Here is a 17,972-nt window from a genome sequence, read left to right on the forward strand (position 1 = left end):
ATAATTGGACCGCATCAAATTTCATGGTGGATAACACACCACGCCATCTCTTGTATTTCATCAATTCCCGATGGCGTGCTATCCGCCGTGTATGTGCTCCAGCATTTATCCTGGTTTGCTTGCACGCGCTGTATGCAATAATTTCTCTGATAGAAGATAAGACCACGTGTCCCCTGCTTTACAGATTCCTGGTAGCCCGGGTTGCACAGGATCTGCCGCCGCTCGAGTGAGGCCCACGTGGCGATCTGACATGGTCGCGTCCCCCAAAACGTCTATCTCCTGTCAACATGGCGAGATCTTCCAATCGGATGGTGGCACGCGAGTTAGCCTACGGTACCGACATGGGCGCGAGGGCGGGGAGAGAGACAGGGAAGGAAAAGGGGGGGGGCGGTGGCGGTGGGCACTGGTACAGTGAGCCGTATGAAAGCGTCAATTGTGGCTTGCTGGCCATGGAGAGAGAGAAGAAAGGGATACTGTAACCTCCCCTTCAACTGGCCCTCCTTCCTCCAACTCTATCCCTCCTCCCACCCCCACTGTCCTCGTTCATTGGCCATCATTTCTCCTTTACCTCTCCTCCCAATATCTAATCAGTTCAGCAAAAATCTAATCTCCATTTCGTTTGATGCTCCGTTCAGAAACGTGCTCTTCTCAACAACCAGAAACCAACAAATGGCCAATGCGTGGTCGGCCTTCTTGTCTATATATTCTAGCTCCAACTTAGTTATTCCCACTCCTCCCCCTGGCATATATATGCATTCCCTCGTCTCCTCTCCAAGTAAGTTTTCCAATCATTAATTCCACGCTCCCTTTTAGATTTAACTTAATTATGTGTTGGGGCTCTTATTCGATCTTTAAGTTTAGACGGACTAGGTTTCTGTAATATACTTGCGTTCTTCCAGAACCCCTGCCATACTCTTCTTCTCTCATGTCTCCATGTGAACATGGTTGATTGATGATCAACCATTACATGCATGAGAGCAAAAATATAGCTAAAAAAATGTGAAGAAGTTCTAGTTTCATATAATATGATAAATCATATGACTAGTCTGCTAATTTTCAAGTGATTTGTGCTCATCTTGTTACCGCACGCTTCATCTTGATCACTTGCTAGAGCCTAAATTAAAATAAACCTTCTTTCAAGCCTTAGTATGCTACTGGACGAGCGAGGTACGTACAAGAGCGTGCCGATCTAACTAGCTTGGCTCAGTGACGGCCCCAACCAGGTGAAATTTATTACGCTTTATTATCAGCTATTCTTAATAGGATATATGATAGTAAGTAGAATATATTGCCCAGGAGATATATAAGAGGCGCGAAATAATTTTACCACAACCTAATCTTAACAGAATCATCTACATTCTTCTTCAACTATTTTACATGGGAAATCTACACATCATCGTTCTGTAGACTTACATTTGGTAGATAGGATATTATATATACTATCGGTAGGTAAATGCTTTGGCATGCCGTAAATGCACATAAAATTTTTTTTCATGTGATGAAAAATGAAAATTATTAGTCCCACACGAGGTTTGTGAATAATTGATTGTCTAATAATAAGCAAAAAATATCCATCTTTGCTAAACAGGATCTATTGGTTAAGGTGCACAGCCACTAACTTCTCAATTCCATAATAATCAATCTGCAGTCTCGAGGAATAAATTCATGAGTTGCACCAATCCCTTCTTGTTATCCGGAGAAAGGATTATTTGTTTATAATTTATGAGAGCTGTGTGACATGTTTGCTCATTAAAGAATAAATTGTTGTTGAAGTTTTACCAAAAGTTAAAAAAAAAAAAGAATAAATTGTTGAATGGTCACTTTTAATGGTTATATGGGTAACATTTTTTTATCTACATAAAGTAGTGATGTTTTTGAAACTAAGTTTTTTTCTTTTGGTATATTATAATGTGGGTCAAAAAGATTGGTTTGGTTTGGTTTTGTCCTTACTCAAGAGAAAACGTTTGCTTTGATTACATGATAACATAAATTGTTTTAGCATAGCAGGTTCTTGGAATGGCTAGCACTTTTGTTTTGTATCCAGATAAATTAGTGTATTCTCGGGACTAAGGTTTTTTTTTGGAATATCACAATATAGATCACAAAGATCAGTTTGGTTTGCTCTGGGCAATTGAACTAAGTTATTTTAGCACAACAGGATCTTGGCATGGCTAGCAATTTTGCATTTTTATCCAAATAAAGTAGTCATATTTTTTGAACTCAGGTTTTTTATAGTATCATAATGTTGGTCAAAAAGATTGGTTTGATACTTAAAAAAAGTTTATCTTGGTCACAAAATGAAGTTTAGCATATATATACCAAGTTTTTGGGATGGACTATGCTCCTCATAAGAGAAGTGGATTTCTACTCATCTCAAGTCTGAAACTAATAATTTCTGCTCGTCAAAATTCTAAGAGATTAAAAATAATATATTTTGATAGTCTCTAATATATGTAGCAATTGGGTTTAAAAATATAATTTAAAATGGACCATATTTATCCTCTATATTAACAAATTCAATTTCAACTTACATCGTAGCAACCCATGAAGCTTCTAGGTGCTATATTATTGGGAATAGTAATTAAAGGTATGTTAGAACTAATTTGAGTCAGGCTTTAGTTAGGTTGAGATGGATGTCAAACCTAAAGCTTTGAATTACTGGGCTAATTGTATGTAGCAACTAAGAATCAGGAAATGAGCCCACAAGGTAAGCTTACCGCTCATCTTCAGGTGGGTGAGGGGATCCCAAATGCAATTTTTTTTTTCTTTCTTATGTGATATATATATATACACACACACACAAATTATTTAAATCACCAAACAAGAACCTATGGTATGTGGGCTGCAATATAGGGTGCTATGTTGCTTTTGATGGCCATCACCAAGAGATGGACGGCCATCAAATTAACAATACATGCTATATATAACATGGTATGTGTCCATGGATTTCTTTATTTGAGGGTCGTCTACCACTTATTAGGTAACCATCATGGGTGGTGTACCAGTTTGCAGTGCAGCTGGTGCATCATAGAGGATTCATGCTCTTTAAATTATACTAAGTGTTAGTTGTTTTTAGTAGCTACCAAGTGTTAACCTCATCCTATTCCTTTTGTTTGCTAAATATCATAGTGCAGTGCTAATGGATCCCAATCCACCGTTCTTCACCACCTACAAGGCTCTTTTGGATAGCCAACCACATTCATCTGATATTGATCAAACGGTAATAGCCGAGGAGTGCGAGCTCCCTATCATCGATCTCAACTGTCTAAATGGTAAGCACCACGAGGAGCAGTGCAAGAGAGACGTCAAAGTTGCTGCCTCCGAGTGGGGCTTCTTCCAGGTGGTGAACCATGGCATCTCCAATAGTATCCTGGATAGGCTACGCGAGGTGCAGTTTGACGTGTTCCGACAGCCATTCCAGAAGAAGGCCAGTGAGAAGTTGTTGGACTTCTCGCCTGAGAATTATCGCTGGGGGACGCCGAGGCCCACTTCCCTCAAGCAATTATCATGGTCCGAAGCATATCATGTCCCTCTCCCACCGTCCACCGATGTCACCAAAGCTAGCCCCAGGTACTTATTCTGTTCAACATGAACAGGATATTATCCATTCTGTTGGTTGCCACCTACATTCTTAGTGCCATGAAAGAGTCCGTGCTTCTTTGATCCTCCTGGAATCATATTGTTTTCTCTAAAAACTCTCGTTTGTTGAGGAGGCTATCAAATATCAATACAAGAGTCGGCATATATGATAATAGGTCATGCCACTACCTAATTAGTTCTAAGTCCTTGCCAAGCACTACATGGTAAATAAGTATGCAAATGTGTACATTCCAAACAACTCATTAAAAGAAGGGTGGAAATCCACCGGTTTTATCCAAAAAAAGAAAAAACTCTTATTTGTTTTCCAAGCTTGCAATTTTGATCTCTCTCCTACTTTTTTTTAATCTTCTATTGTGCTTTGATTTGTTTGCCCTAAGCATGTTGCTTAAGTCTTGTACTCCCTTGTAGGAACCCTTCTCCCTTCTCATTTCTATTGAAAAAAGAAAATCTTGTACTCCATTTCCGTAATGAAATGGATGTAGTTTCTTTTTCTACACACACGTCCGCACGCATAGATGTACGTATGTACACATGTATGTGTGTGTGTATATATATATATATATTATATGTATATGTGTGTGTATATACATATACAGACACACATCTATATATATATATATATATATATATATATATATATATATATATATATATATATATATATATATATATATATATATATATATATATATATATATATATATATACACGTGCGCATGTGTACATACATATTAATATTATATATGTACACACACATATAATATCATATAAAAATCTTGTTAGATGTAAGAGTTTTTATGCATTTTTCTTTTTTGTGCTAATCATGGCCGTGAGATAGCCCATGCAGCTTAATTTATTTTTATATGGGCCGGGTCTAAATGATGACACGGCATCGTCCATGGAAATAGACTTCCTTTATTTTTTGATGCTATGCACACCATGGACAATACCCAGGTTTTTTATGAGACCAGATGCAATAATGATGATATCATTATCATGATCATTGCTTAGTTATACACATAGCCCTGTATGGTTTTACTCGCCATATCTAAATCACTAGGATACGCTCGATTTGAGCGTCATTCATGCCCTGACATTTAATCGGAGTTTGGATTAGGTCATTGAAAACAAAGACCTATTTCGCTGGGATGCCATCTCAATGGCTTCTACGCTGTTATTTCAAAATAAAATTTTTTGATCTAAAAATTCAAAATACATATAATGTAATAGTTCACTACAGTCTTTGGAACACATCTTAACGATCATTGTGGTTCCACTGCAAAACGAGTACAATTAATACGATACGAGAATTTCTGTGCTGCTCTTACACATGTATATAACAAGCAAAAAAAGAAACTAGAATTGGCTCTTCGCAACCGTCCGTCTCTCTGATTAAAAGAAATCCGTAACCATTCTTATCGTTTGATACAGGCACATAATAGAGGAATTCTCGACGGCGATGTTACGGTTGGCACATCAACTAGTGGGGATATTAGCTGAAGGTTTGGGGGGCTACGACGGCACGTATATAAAGGAGAACTGCACACGTAATACTTGTTATTTACGGCTGAATCGTTATCCGCCATGTCCCGTAAAAACTGGAGTCTTTGGGTTGATCCCTCACACTGATAGTAGTTTCCTGACCATTGTACGCCAAGATCAAGTGGGTGGGCTGCAACTGATGAAGGATGGCAGGTGGATCACCGTCAAACCAAATCTTGATGCATTAATTGTCAACATTGGTGACTTGTTCCAGGTATGTACATATATATCTTCAATATCATTAGCAACGACTTCTGCTTGCCCGGGCAAAATCTTGTAGGGATCTCCTTCAAAGAAAAGCTATGGAGATTTTTCTAAAATGGAAAAGAAAAAGATAATAATAACTCATGATTGTTGAAAGATGACAGGACTCCTCAGAGTAACGTTAACACAAGCAACTATGGTTGAATATGATATTCGTATGGTAATGATTTTGACATTCCTATAACAGCATAGCTTGTCTTATCCACCGAAGGAGTAGTTAAAATCTTAGTTTAATTACTATGGTTTGGCATGCGCTGTGATTTCTGAGTCCATGCAGGCATGGAGCAATGGGGTGTACAAGAGTGTGGAACACAGAGTTATGTCCAACCCACAACTGGAGAGGTTCTCAGTGGCATACTTCCTGTGTCCCTCCTATGACACTGTGATACGGAGCTATGCAGAGCCTGCGATCTATACAAAGTTTAGCTTTGGGGAGTACAAACAGCAAGTCCAAGAGGATGTTAGACGTACAGGTCACAAGGTCGGGCTTTCAAGATTCCTTGCTCAAAGCGCATGACCGTAGCCTTTGCTTGTATCCACAAGAAGATATAATGGCAAATTTTACCGTTCTCCAATTTCCCATTTTTTAGCGAGAAAGATGGATTTAATTCAATATTTCACACAGAAAAGAAGCCTTAACAAGGTTGCATATATTGTATAAAAACGGGTTTACAGTATTTGAGGTAACATGCTAAAAGTTACGGAAAGCAAATAAAAAAGATGCGAGAGTATTGTTCACGTCCCGCACAAGTGATTTTGCTTGTTATAATGTAATCTGTGAAAGCAGTTCTACAACTTACTAGTTTTATTTATCAGAGTAATGCCGTCAGTCATTATTGAATAGTGATCAATAAATCACGGAGTAAATTGTCTCTAGCAACCTATATTATCCTCATGTCTACATACGAGTAATTAAGCAAGAAGTAAAATGAAGACAAGTAGATCCAAGCGAGATAGTGTTTGACAGAGGGCATCATGCAACTTCTCCCCACAATAATGTCCATATATCGTCCATTCCTCCGATACTCTGGCTCGTTTTGGTCATCATAGGTACTCTTTTTTCCTGTTTTAATTGTTGACATAGTAATTTTGTTAGCAGCATTGAAAGATGAAGGGAAAAAGAAGGAAGATCCTCCCAGCCATTATTAAGAAGCATTTACAAAAACAGAGTAGACAACAAAAATCTTATCTTTCAACTGTTTGTTCTATCAAAAAAGTTACTCCAAAATAAGTTGGCTTTCAATCGGTGGTTTGAAAGTCCTGAATTAATGATTACTCCACATAAATACATAATTTGAAAAAGCTATGTTGCTAAAGCCTGACTGTAGACTATCACAGGTTTAGCCTTCACAAGTACGGAATAGAGTAAATTATATCATGATGCTTGGTGAAAATTGAAAAGCTTACAGGCAGAAACAGGATGTAAGTTTGTAATCACCTGGAATCTGAGTTAAAAGCATCGATTATTTGAGTCTTAAATCTTGATTTGAGTTTCAAACATGTGACCATTTTTAAATTCTTTTTCTAAGGTAAATCTGTAAAAACTGAATAACAATGGGTGCACTTGCAAATGAAGAAGTATTGGTGTCCCAGATTCAATTACCAAATTCGATTCAAATTAGACGCATCATCGCTTGCCTATCTATTTCAGTGGGTATTATTGAATTCTAAATCATAATGAATCGCCAGCAATCAAAAGATTCGCATGCCGCCGTTCAGTGGTCTGTTATACCTATCTCAATGGGAGTCCTACAACAGGTGGGAGCAACCCTGGTGTGTACAAAACATTTAGGTTGTTATTGTGCTCAGAGATGATATTGGAGAACAAACGAAGCATAAGTGAATCATGCAGAATAATTGCTAGGTAAATTTCTTACTCGAAATCAAAGCGTGAAGGGATGCGCGCATCTTTCCATTCCAAGCTCTGGAACCATTTCACATCTTCATCTCTTGCAACATGAACTGTCCTCAGCCTTGGTGCACTTTCTAGGCCAAATGGAAGCCTTCTCAGATGTGGACAGCTCCCCAACCTGATGTATTTTAGTGAAGGAAAATCAATAGATAAATCTGCTGGCTCCTCTTGGTGAAAGCTTTTCAGCATCAGCAAGTTTATGAGCCATAGATCCTTGAGAAAGGGAAACACATCATTTTTTAGTATAACACCATCCTCCTTTGCAATTACTGTCTCCACGTTATCATTATCTTCCAGCACCAATCTTTCTAAACTTTGGAGTTCATTGGCTATGCTTGCTGAGAAGAGATACCTAAAGCTGCTGCAGCTCTCTATGCTTATCTCCCTCAAGTTTCTAAAGGTTTGTGGAGGTAGGAATTTTGAGGGACTTAAATCCAACTGTCGCGAGAAAATAGATGCAAGTTCATCACATTCATAGACTTTTATCGAAACCAGGTTCTTCAGACTGCCAGGCGGTACTGCTCCACTCCATATGCTGCTTAGATTTTGCAATTGAGAAAGATATAGTTTCTTCAGATTTGGCAGCACTACACTTTCGCTCTGGAGTCCTTCGAAGTTGAACAATACACGTGGATTCTCACATTTTCGCACAGTAACATCTTGTAAACAGCCATGCACTCTTCGCAGAAAGTCACATGGCATTATATCGACCAATTTGTTGCAACTGTCTATATTTAGCGTTTTCAATTTTCCAAATGAAAGAGCTGGAAGCGGCCCTTTGCAGATCATATTCATGTTATCCAAGTACCAAAGGTATAAATCTTCCAAGTTAACAAAGGCAACTAGCGAAGCCCCCTTTTGTGTGTCAAGGAGACATTCCAAGTGATGACAGTATTCAAGCGTGAGTTCCTTCAGACTTATGAAACCATTGCTTTTGTCTAGTGGTGCCAAACTCGCGAATTCCCACCTGCATTCCTCAAGTGCAAGGTCCTCTGCTTTCCTCAGCAATTCCTTGGTCCAATTTGCAAAGTTACGGTCTCCGCTGAGATAAAATTTCCTCTGATATCTATCAGTGAATATATGGTCTCCAGTTTGAAAGGCGAATTTGTCTAAGTTTTTGAAACCACCAGGAGGAATCACCTCCTGGGAAAAACATTCACCCTTCACATAAACTTGTAAACAGACCAGGCTATCTAAAGAAGCAATTTCAACTAGCAAAGCTTCGTTTATTGTGCAACGTATCAATTACAGTTCTTCCAACCGACATAGCTTGCGTATGATATTGGGCCGTATTTCAGGAGAGGTGCAGTATGACAGATCCAAGAGCCTCAAATTGACCAAAGCACTTATCTCTTCCGGCCATACATCAAAATGACACCACCGCAAGCTAAGTATCTTAAGTTTATGCAAGTGTCCGATCGGTGAGATGTCACGTAATTTTGTGCGTCCATCCAAGAGAAGTGTCCCCAACTTCGTCAAGCATGAAAGTGATGAAGGTAATGACTCAATATTGGTGTATCTCAAATCTAAAACAGTAAGTGATACCATCCCCTTAAAGAAGTCATTCGGCAAGCTACGTATTGATCGATTGGCATTCAGTAACAGTGTACGTACCTTGGGGCAGTTTGGCTGATCTGGAAGTTTGCTTATGTCATTATTCATCAGTGATAATCTCTGACATTCTTCCAAATTTTCCTCTGGCCAATCTCTGGTTCCTAGCCCAGCTTTCACGAAGAAACGGTCCTCACGTTTCGATGCAATATCTACAGCGACATCTCGAACAACATCATGCATCTTTACAACCCGGTCTTCGTCGGTTTTTAATAACAAGCAAGAAGCTATAAGATCCTCCACCATTAGATGCACTCTTGCTCGGGCAACCTCCAATTCGTCGACATCCTTCAAGAATCCCTCACCGACAGTATACCTTGCGATCTCGTCCTCGCTTATTTCGTAGTCTTCACGAAATAAGCAACAGAACAAAAACAATAATTTAGTCTCCTCGTCTTTCATATAATTATGACTCAGTTCCAGGCACTTGAACAATTGGTCCTCTACATCTTCAAGGTTCTTAGCAATAGCTCGCTTCAGTTGCAGCAAGGCACCTTCCCACACGCTTTTCTTGCCGCGCCCTCGCAGTGCCCTTCCAACCACAACAATTGCAAGTGGCAAGCCTGCACATTCCTTAACGACCTCTCTTGTCAATGGTTCCAAATCAGGATCCTCGATGACTTCCCCGGCTTTGCTTTTGAATAGAACCCATGAATCCTCATCCGACAAGACATCAACAGGGACTGCAGTGTCGCACTCCATCGTTCCGCAAACTTGAGCTTTCCGGGTGGTGATTAAAATTTTGCAACCTTTGTGGTCTTCTCCAAATGGGATCCCGACATCTTTTTTCAACTCTAACCTATCCCAGACATCATCAAGCAATATTAGAATCTTCTTCTCCTTCTTTATCCTGGAAGCAAGTGCTGCAGCTGCTAGGTTAACATCCTCCGGAAGTGTTATGCCCAATCTCACCGCTAGAGCGTGTTGAATTTTCACTGTGCATGTCTGGTCTTTGTGATACGACCACCTTTACAACAGCATCAAACATGCTCTCTCTTCTAGCTCTCCTGCCTATTTCCTCCGTTAAGGTTGTCTTGCCGACACCACCCATACCATAAATCCCAATCAAGTGCGTCTTTTCATCTTCCAGTGCATCAAACACCTTTTTCATGGCTTCTCTCGTCGAGGTGAAGCCGATGAAATCTCCCGCTGGTATAGATTCAAAACTTGGTGGTGGTGGAGGCCGAGACACACCGCTAAAATTTCCTTCTTGCAGGAGCCTCTCAGCTTCAACTGCTTTCTTTGCAGCCTCCTTGCCCAGCCTATAGCGCCAAGACCGATCAGGGCAGCAGCCTTTACAGCATCTCTTGTTCTGTTCAAATTCGGCTTCCATTCGACGCGTGTTGTTCTCCATGTCAATTACATTTTCTAACCATGCACTCACTACATCATCGATCACTTCATCTTTTAAACGTGCTTCATCCACTCGTCTTGCCACGTCATTCTTTAGCGGTTGCAATTTTTGCATACGATTCCTGAGTTCCTCCACTTTCTTTTTGGAACATGCACAGTAGGCCACCTGAGTCTTGAGATGCGGCCATGCACATTTCGCGATCTCAGTTGTTATTGAGGACAAAAACGAAGACACAAACTCCATGCCCCTGCCTAAAACAAAAACAGTTTAATTTGTGTATGAGATATGTAAACAAAGATAACGACATAAATGTTGGAGTTTTTAATTCGAAAAGATTTAAATTTTAGAAAATAAAACCAACATCATCCCCACATTTTTGATGATTCAAATCCTTTAAAATACTGTTTTTTTAGTCCCACATTAGATATGCAATTGTTTTTATAGAAATGCAAGTTTTTTCCTTTTTGGTATAATAGAAATCCTATTCTTTGAGGCTCAAGTCACGGGCATTGAGAAAATTAGTCTGGTGAATGTAGGAGGCAAATCATGTTCTTTGAGCCCTGTTCATTATATCTTACCAAAAAAAAGAAACCCTGTTCATTATATGGCTCAATCCAAACATTACATTTTTAATCTTCGAACTTTTTATTGTTGATTTTTTATAACATTATTTGAAAAATATAAAATTGTAACATAGCAATTTCTAGATGCCATTATGCCAACAAGTCTAAGAATGTGATCTTGATTATCCTAGATATTGCTGTTAGTTTATTATCAAAATTAAATTTATTATATAGAATTAATTTGCCTTGATTGCATAGAATTAGATTAAAGTTTTATCTCTATTGTTTAAAGGTTGATTTCTTTTCAAAAAATCAATCTTTCAAGAAATTTTTATTGCTAAAAAAATAGTGCAAAACATATTTTACTGCAGATTTAAAAATCTATACAGAAACTTTTTTGCAGCTTCAAAATCTGTGCATAAATATTCCTCAACTTCAAAGTTCTGTATAGAAATTTTCTGGATCTTTAAAAATTGTGCTGAAATCTTTGCTTTTTTGAAAACCATGCAGAAATCATAAGTTACTTTACTTGTCACATTTTTTGATGTAATTATTAAATTTTTATTGTAATTGCTCTCTATTGCATTTATTTGAAAACCTAGCTTTATATTATTGGAAGCCATTAGTTAACCATTTAAATACATTAGGCTAAACCATTTGAAACTCATATTTACATAATCAATTTAACCAACCAAACTTCATAAATGCCTTCTTTTGATGATCATAGTGAATCAAATTTGAGAAATTTAGTAGATCCTACTTTAGCCGATGGCAAAGCCAAATAAAATATTGGCTCGCTATATTGAGGTTGATTTCTGCCATAGAGTTCTTTGATCCTAGACTATTATCTGGATTAACTTCTCAACCTTCATCTTCTTTTAGTCCTTAAGATCCTGGATTCTGTAGCATCCATATTAAACCCATGAAAAAATTAATTTTCTATAAATAGGATCTGATCCTTTGGTTCCAATGCATTGGGACAGCCACATAGATAAAAAAAATACATCCATCCCCTCTCTTGTGCTCTCTCTCTCTATTGCTAAGCTCGAGAGACTGTTCTTCCATTTTAAGATAGAGACTTCCTCTCTCTTTTCTACGAACTATTTCTTGCCGATCGGGTCTAGCATCCCAATGATTGTACTTGTTGGAGGGGGATTGGGTTGAGCATCTTGGTGACAAGATTGCTGCAGATCCACTTGTATGGGGTGAATCACGTTCTTAGATAGTGTTCATTATGCATCTCAATCCAAATAAAGCTTGTTCAATCTTCTGATTTTCCTTTTGCAGATTTTCTTTCATAGTATCATTTAAAAAATATAAAATTGCAACACGGAGATTTCTAAGTGCCATTGCACAAACAATAACAAAATGTTTCAAAGTTGTTATCCAAGCCTTTTCTTATCAAATATGAGGAAACATATTTCAAAACATTTAGAAGAAAAAAATCATAATAAGGACTTAATCTCAAGGAAAGAAGATTTACTTTAGATACCTTCTACAGAAGAGAGCAGAGATGGCTAATTCTCTATCTTGACGGGAGGGGAATCACATATGCTACTGTCGTACGTGGGCTAGCTGCAGCTGCTCAGAACCAGAAAGAGTTGCCTGAAGATAAAGGAAGATAAGATCAGCTTATAGAAAGCAGGTGACGAACTAACGGTTCATGGGCTTGAAAACGTCATTCCAATCCATCTAAACGAGCTAACTGGGAAAGTGCAGCCTTGAGCGCTACTCATTGCACATTCCTAACGTGAGGATTTCAACTAAATCCTGTTTGGGAATTTGCTGCAAGTTTATTCTAAGAATATCTTTTCCAAAGGCAACATCAGGGGGAAGGAATCCATCTATACTCACATGTATTAAAGAAGCGAAGATTAGTAAGAAATAAGGTGCTGAAAATTAATTGGTTAGGAATTCTAAACTATTTTCACATGTTTATGCTTTTAAAGGAAAAGAAAGCAAAGATTTTTGACTGGTAAAATTCTGAATAAAAAAAAAGAAAATTGACTTTTCACTATGATAAGTTGCATTGAGAAATGGCGAAGGAGAGATCGTTACGAGAAAAATTAAATTCTCCTTGCTCCTCTTTGGCTTCTCTCGTAGTCGTCTCTGCCTTCCTCGCCTACCAGCTGCTCTCCACCTTGATCCATATCAATCTCCTCTGCCGAGTCCTCTTTACTCCCTTTGCTCTTGATCTTTGACTCCGCCATGCTTTCTCTTCTTGATCTAGCTAGAGTCAGTTCGACGCATTAAAGCCATCAAACCTTCCTCCATTCTGCCCTCTCCTAATCTCTAAGCCCTCGATTGATTTTGCTGCAGGTGGAGTGCTTGTCGTGGCTTGGTTGGGAGGTCGTGGAAGAGGATGCTTGGCGGGTCCTACTATGGCTGCTGCCTTTTGAGAGGTAAGATGCACAAAACCTTTATCATTGCTGGTTCTCTATTTTGACGTCCCCCCTCTTAAACATTGCATGCTGTTATACTCAGCAATCGATTATAGCCGGCAGCGCATTGATACCAGATCATGTAATAGTGTTGGCTTTAAGAGATTGCTGTATATGTCGGTTGCCACGGTGTTTGATGTCAAGCATTGGCTTTGCATGATCTGTTAAGTGCGATTGGGGCTCGTGTTCTTATATTTATTTTAATAATATTGCGGCCAATCCCCTCGTCGCCTGATCATCGGGAACGAGCGCCTGCAAAAGAAAGTCCGCACTGACCGGAGGCGGCTCCGACGGGGACCCTCCGACGGTCAAGTCAGAGAGGAGACTAGGCAACAGAGAGAAGAAAGCAAAAAACTCAACGAGAGAGAGAGGGGGCAAGCCTGTCCGTTTCGAAGGGACCTCTAGCACTGTAGCCTTCCCCGATATATATAGTGGAGCGTAGTATGGCGCCGTCATTAACGGCGCAGACAATTGAGGAATTGTCAACTCACTGTAGACTGTCAGAGTCGCCGTGAAAGTGTCACGTCGCCGTGGGGCTGTCAAATCACTAGGGTTGACAATGTCCTAGGCGGGATGATGCCCTTAGGCGGTAATGCCGCATGCTGCTGTCAGGACTGACAGTCTCTGGCCGTAGTACGGCGATCGGAGGAGTCGACCGACCTTAAGTCGGTGGCCAGCTGAGTGGCATCGGGTGGAGATTCGGAGCCCTCCGACGGTCGGTTGGGCACGTCGCGGGAGTCGGCCATCGGACCTCCTGGTGCAGTCGGTCGGGAGGGTGGAGAGGTCTGCCCGGCCGACATATCTTCGGTCGGTAGAGAGCCGTCGATCGGTTGGTTACGGTACCCGACGATCGGTCGGTCGGGTACGTCCGGTTATAAGTTAGGATGAGCGGGGTCGGTCGGTATTCCCCAACAGTTGCCCCCCTCCACTCCTGAGTCGGACGGCGCGCTGGCCGATGTCTTCGTTTGGGCAGTAACGCCGGGCGAAAAGGAGTGGATTCACTGTATGCCAAGTTCCGACCGTACCGTGGGTCGATACGATGTCAGGCGTCCCATGAATGCCGAGCGATTTGTTGGCGTCAGATGTCTAGTCGGTGTCAGGTGTCTCATCCCGTCGGCGTCAGACGTCTTGTCGGCGCCAGGCATCATGTCGGTGTCGGACGTCCTGTCGGTGTCAGACGTCTCGTCCCATCGGGAAGGAGAACCGTCATTCCCGCCGTCCCTTCGGGGATACGAAACGTCGCGGCCTTTACGCCACATGGCGTGCGGCCATTGGGACGGGTTCGTTGGAGCGGATGGAGGTGACGTGGCTCGATCTGAAGGTAGGTGCGTCGAACCGTCGGGCCGATGGGCGGTCCGGATGATGCCACGTGGCAAAATCTGGGGAGTCCTCGTTGGTCGTGCCTTCATCTCGACCGTCGGAGGGTACTATATATATAGGGTCGCTCCTATTCAGTTTTTCACCCTCCTCATTTCGCTGTCGAGACTCTGCCCGCGTAATTCCTCATCCCAGGTACTTTCCTCCGCTTCCACTCTTCTTAGTAGTTCCTTCTCCTTCTTCTGAGGGCCATCATCGTCTTCATCATCTCCTTCTTCTTTATTTCCTACCATTTGTTTCAGTCCATGGCCAGAACGTCTCCACGAGGTGGTCGGTCGGGAGAGCCGACTGACGACACTCGATCGACCCCGGAGGTGGAGGTCTCTTCACTTTCGGGGCCGAACGTCGATCGGCTCCGGGAGCAATACCGCATCCCGGGGCAGTTTCGGCTGTTCGCCCCTGGTGCCGACGGTCAGGTTAACAGCCCGCCTGAGGGCCAGGTGGCCTTCTACTTGGAGGACCTCCGGGCCGGCCTTCGTTTTCCGATTCCGGAGTTTGTCCGAAACATTTTTGACTACTACGGGCTGTGCCCGGCACAAATCGCACCGAACTCAGTTCGGCTGATAGTCAGCTCGCGCTTCTGTGTCGGCTCTTGCCGACCGATCCTCAGATCTCCCTCTTCCGAGCTTTCTTCGTCCTCCAACCCCACCCTAAAGCCCGAGGGTGGTGGTATTTCATTCCTCGAAAGGGGCTCTCCTTTATTACTGGTCTTCCATCGTCTATTCACGGATGGAAGAATCAGTTCTTCTTCGCATCCTCTTCCACTCCCTGGGGGTTCCCTGTTCGTTGGGGGAATCCCCGAACTGAGCCGAACGAGAATAGTCGGATGGAGGCTGAAGACCGGGAGGACTTCCACCGGCTGAAGGACATCTCGGTGCCGAAGCAGAGTGAGCTCGTCACCGAGCAGGCCCTGTACGACGCCGGCCTCAGCTCGGTCCCCCGCCTAGGTCGGTTTTTCATTTTTCTTGCCCTTTTTCTTCTTTTTGTTTCTTCCTTATGGTACTGACCGTCCATCGTTGTTTGCAGATATGCCGTCGAGATCACGATTGACGGCAGCCGACGTACGTCAGTACGCCGTCCGAAAGAGGCCGACGCAAGAGGCCGGACCGTTGTGGCCTCCCAAGAGGCCCCACGCAGCTCCGCCGAGCGAATCGACTGGGTCGGGGGCGGAGCCCGTCATCGCACTGTCGGCGCCGACAGTGCTTGTCGAAGTCCCGTCCGAGGGATCGTTGGGCGAGGGCGCCGCTTCGCCCGAAAGGAGGGCGGCTGAGTCGGTAGATGGCGCGCCGGCCGCCCAGCAGGCAGAGGAGGATCGGGGGGAGGCTCACGACCCCGAGCGACCAGCGGCCGCTGCTGCCGCACCGTCGATCGAGACTCGATCGGGCTCAAGCCTGCCGTCGATTTCCGACGCAGGGCCTGGGCGTCCGACCGAGGGAAGGTCCCCATGACGTCGGGCGATGAAGGACGGTCGGCCGGCGGAGGATCGACCGACTTCCCACTCCCTGAAGGTGCGTCGGGCTTGGCCAACCATGACTTGGCCAGGAGACTGTGCCAGGCGCTCCTCCTTCCTGCCGACATCGATGCGATGAAGAACCAGCGTGTCTCCGACATGCTGTCTTCATTTTATCCGATGATGATCCGGGTAAGTCCCTCTTTCCTTCGTTTTTCACGTGGTTTCCGTAGGCTCGGCCTCTTGACAGTCGGTTTTGTTTCTGCAGCTGGTCTACAACATATCCGAGCTAGAGGCCGGATACCGAAAGTTCGGCGACATGCGCGCGGCTTGGAGAGACAGTCGCGGTCGCTGAAGCCGACAGGGTCGTCCTGGTCGACCAACTGCAACAGTCGGTCGAGCGGGAGGGCCGACTTGAGGGGGAGGTCTCCCGACTTACGGAGGAGGTCTCCCGACTCAAGGGCGCCTTGGCGACATCGGAGTCCGAGCTTCAGTCGACCCGGGATGATGCGAAGAAGAAGTCCCGGACCGTCCGTCGGCTTCGGCACGAGCGGGACGGCCTCGTCAAGGAGCTGGAGGCCGACCGCGAGCAGCTTCGAGCAAGCCTCGGAAATCTTGCCAAGGCCGAAGAAGGCTTGTCTATCGCTCAGGCCGACGCAGACATCACGAAGGCCGAAGCAGAATCGGCGAAGGAGGCCTTGGGTCGGGCCGTCGAAGACTTTCGTGACTCGAAAAAGTATCGAGAAGAGCTTCTGGAGAGCGGCTTCCTTTCGTATCGGGTCGGGTACGAGAATGTTCGAGAAGCTGTTCGGGGCCTGTACCCAGAGCTCGATCTCAGCAGCATAGTTTTGTCAGAGTCGGAGGCCCCAGCTGTGGAGGAGACGGCCGAACCAGTATCGGAAGGCCTTTCCACTAGGGCGGAAGCCGAAGAAGACGCAGAGCAGGCTACCAAAGATCAGGCGGCCCCGACTGCCGAAGCCAGAGCGGATTCGCCGACCGTCCCCCGTCGCTACCCAGTGGAGGAGGCCAACTCCGATGATTAGTCGATTTTTTATTTTCTTTTTTACTTTTGCTCCGGCTTGTATTCGGGCTTCGGCCCAACTTTGTAAAGCCCATTTTGATCTTCAATGGAATCAAAGTCTTGGACTTAAACTTTTTTTCTTCGCTTGTCTCTCTCTTTTCATGTGTTGTGGCATGCTTTCGAACACGTAAGTCGCTAACCCATATAGATCAGTTAGGACATTCGGCAATTCGTGCCGCCACAAAGGTAGAACAAGTCCCGACTTTGGATCGGCCTTTCGATGGTCGAGGGCCTAAATCGGGCGTCCTTCGCCCGACTGTGAGTCGGAAGCCGATCGACCGTCGGATAAGACTTGACAGTCGGGTCTCTTTCAACGCATTCAGTCAAATATCGTCCGGCATGTTTAGTCGGGGAAACGATGATGAGTCAGACCCCGATACCCTTGTGTCGGGTACTGCACCGTGTATTATTCGGTGGTAAGCCGAATATCCCCCGGCCGGTCGTGGCTCGGTCGGTGAGTCATGAATGCGACTGTGGTCGCATCGTGTGATAGACGATGGTAAGTCAAATATCCTTCGACCGGCCGTAGCTCAGTCGGTAAGTCGCGACGTCGGTCGCGTAGGCGTCACGCCTTTCTTTGGTCGGGGCTCAGTCGGCAGGTTAGCCGATCGTTTAGCCCAAAAGTTCGACCGTAGAAGGAGCGCTAACTCCCGTTGTTGTGGACGATTTGGCCCTTGTGAGCGTCCGATGTATCGTCGGCGATCGGGCCGTCGGTTCCACGTGGACATTAAGTCTGAGTCGGGACGTCGGGACTCGGCCTTTTTGGCGAGCACCGAT

The 17,972-nt window shown here is 43.6% G+C and overlaps 2 protein-coding genes across 3 annotated transcripts; one reads left to right on the forward strand and one right to left on the reverse strand.

The window, feature by feature from the left end:
• The first annotated feature begins 404 nt into the window (after nt 1–404).
• Nucleotides 405–6,133, forward strand: LOC105052066 (gibberellin 2-beta-dioxygenase 8). 2 transcript variants are annotated; one of them, XM_019850290.3, is made up of 4 exons: nt 405–775; nt 3,135–3,570; nt 5,032–5,356; nt 5,684–6,133. In XM_019850290.3, the coding sequence occupies exons 1-4, from the start codon at nt 421–423 to the stop codon at nt 5,921–5,923; spliced, it is 1,356 nt and encodes a 451-aa protein (XP_019705849.3). In that variant the 5' UTR covers nt 405–420; the 3' UTR covers nt 5,924–6,133. The 2 variants fall into 2 exon arrangements, with proteins under 2 accessions (XP_019705849.3, XP_010931070.1); XM_010932768.4 differs by having other exon boundaries at nt 3,130–3,570; nt 5,684–6,129.
• Nucleotides 6,134–6,335: 202 nt separating this feature from the next.
• LOC105052738 (probable disease resistance protein At4g27220) lies at nt 6,336–10,526 on the reverse strand. Its single transcript, XM_073251210.1, is given in 3 exon segments — nt 6,336–6,469; nt 7,284–9,896; nt 10,003–10,526. Coding segments are annotated over 3 exon segments (3,156 nt in total). The 3' UTR covers nt 6,336–6,450.
• Nucleotides 10,527–17,972: the final 7,446 nt, after the last annotated feature.

Source organism: Elaeis guineensis, chromosome 2 (assembly GCF_000442705.2).
Source record: "Elaeis guineensis isolate ETL-2024a chromosome 2, EG11, whole genome shotgun sequence".
Classification (NCBI taxonomy): Eukaryota; Viridiplantae; Streptophyta; class Magnoliopsida; order Arecales; family Arecaceae; genus Elaeis; species Elaeis guineensis.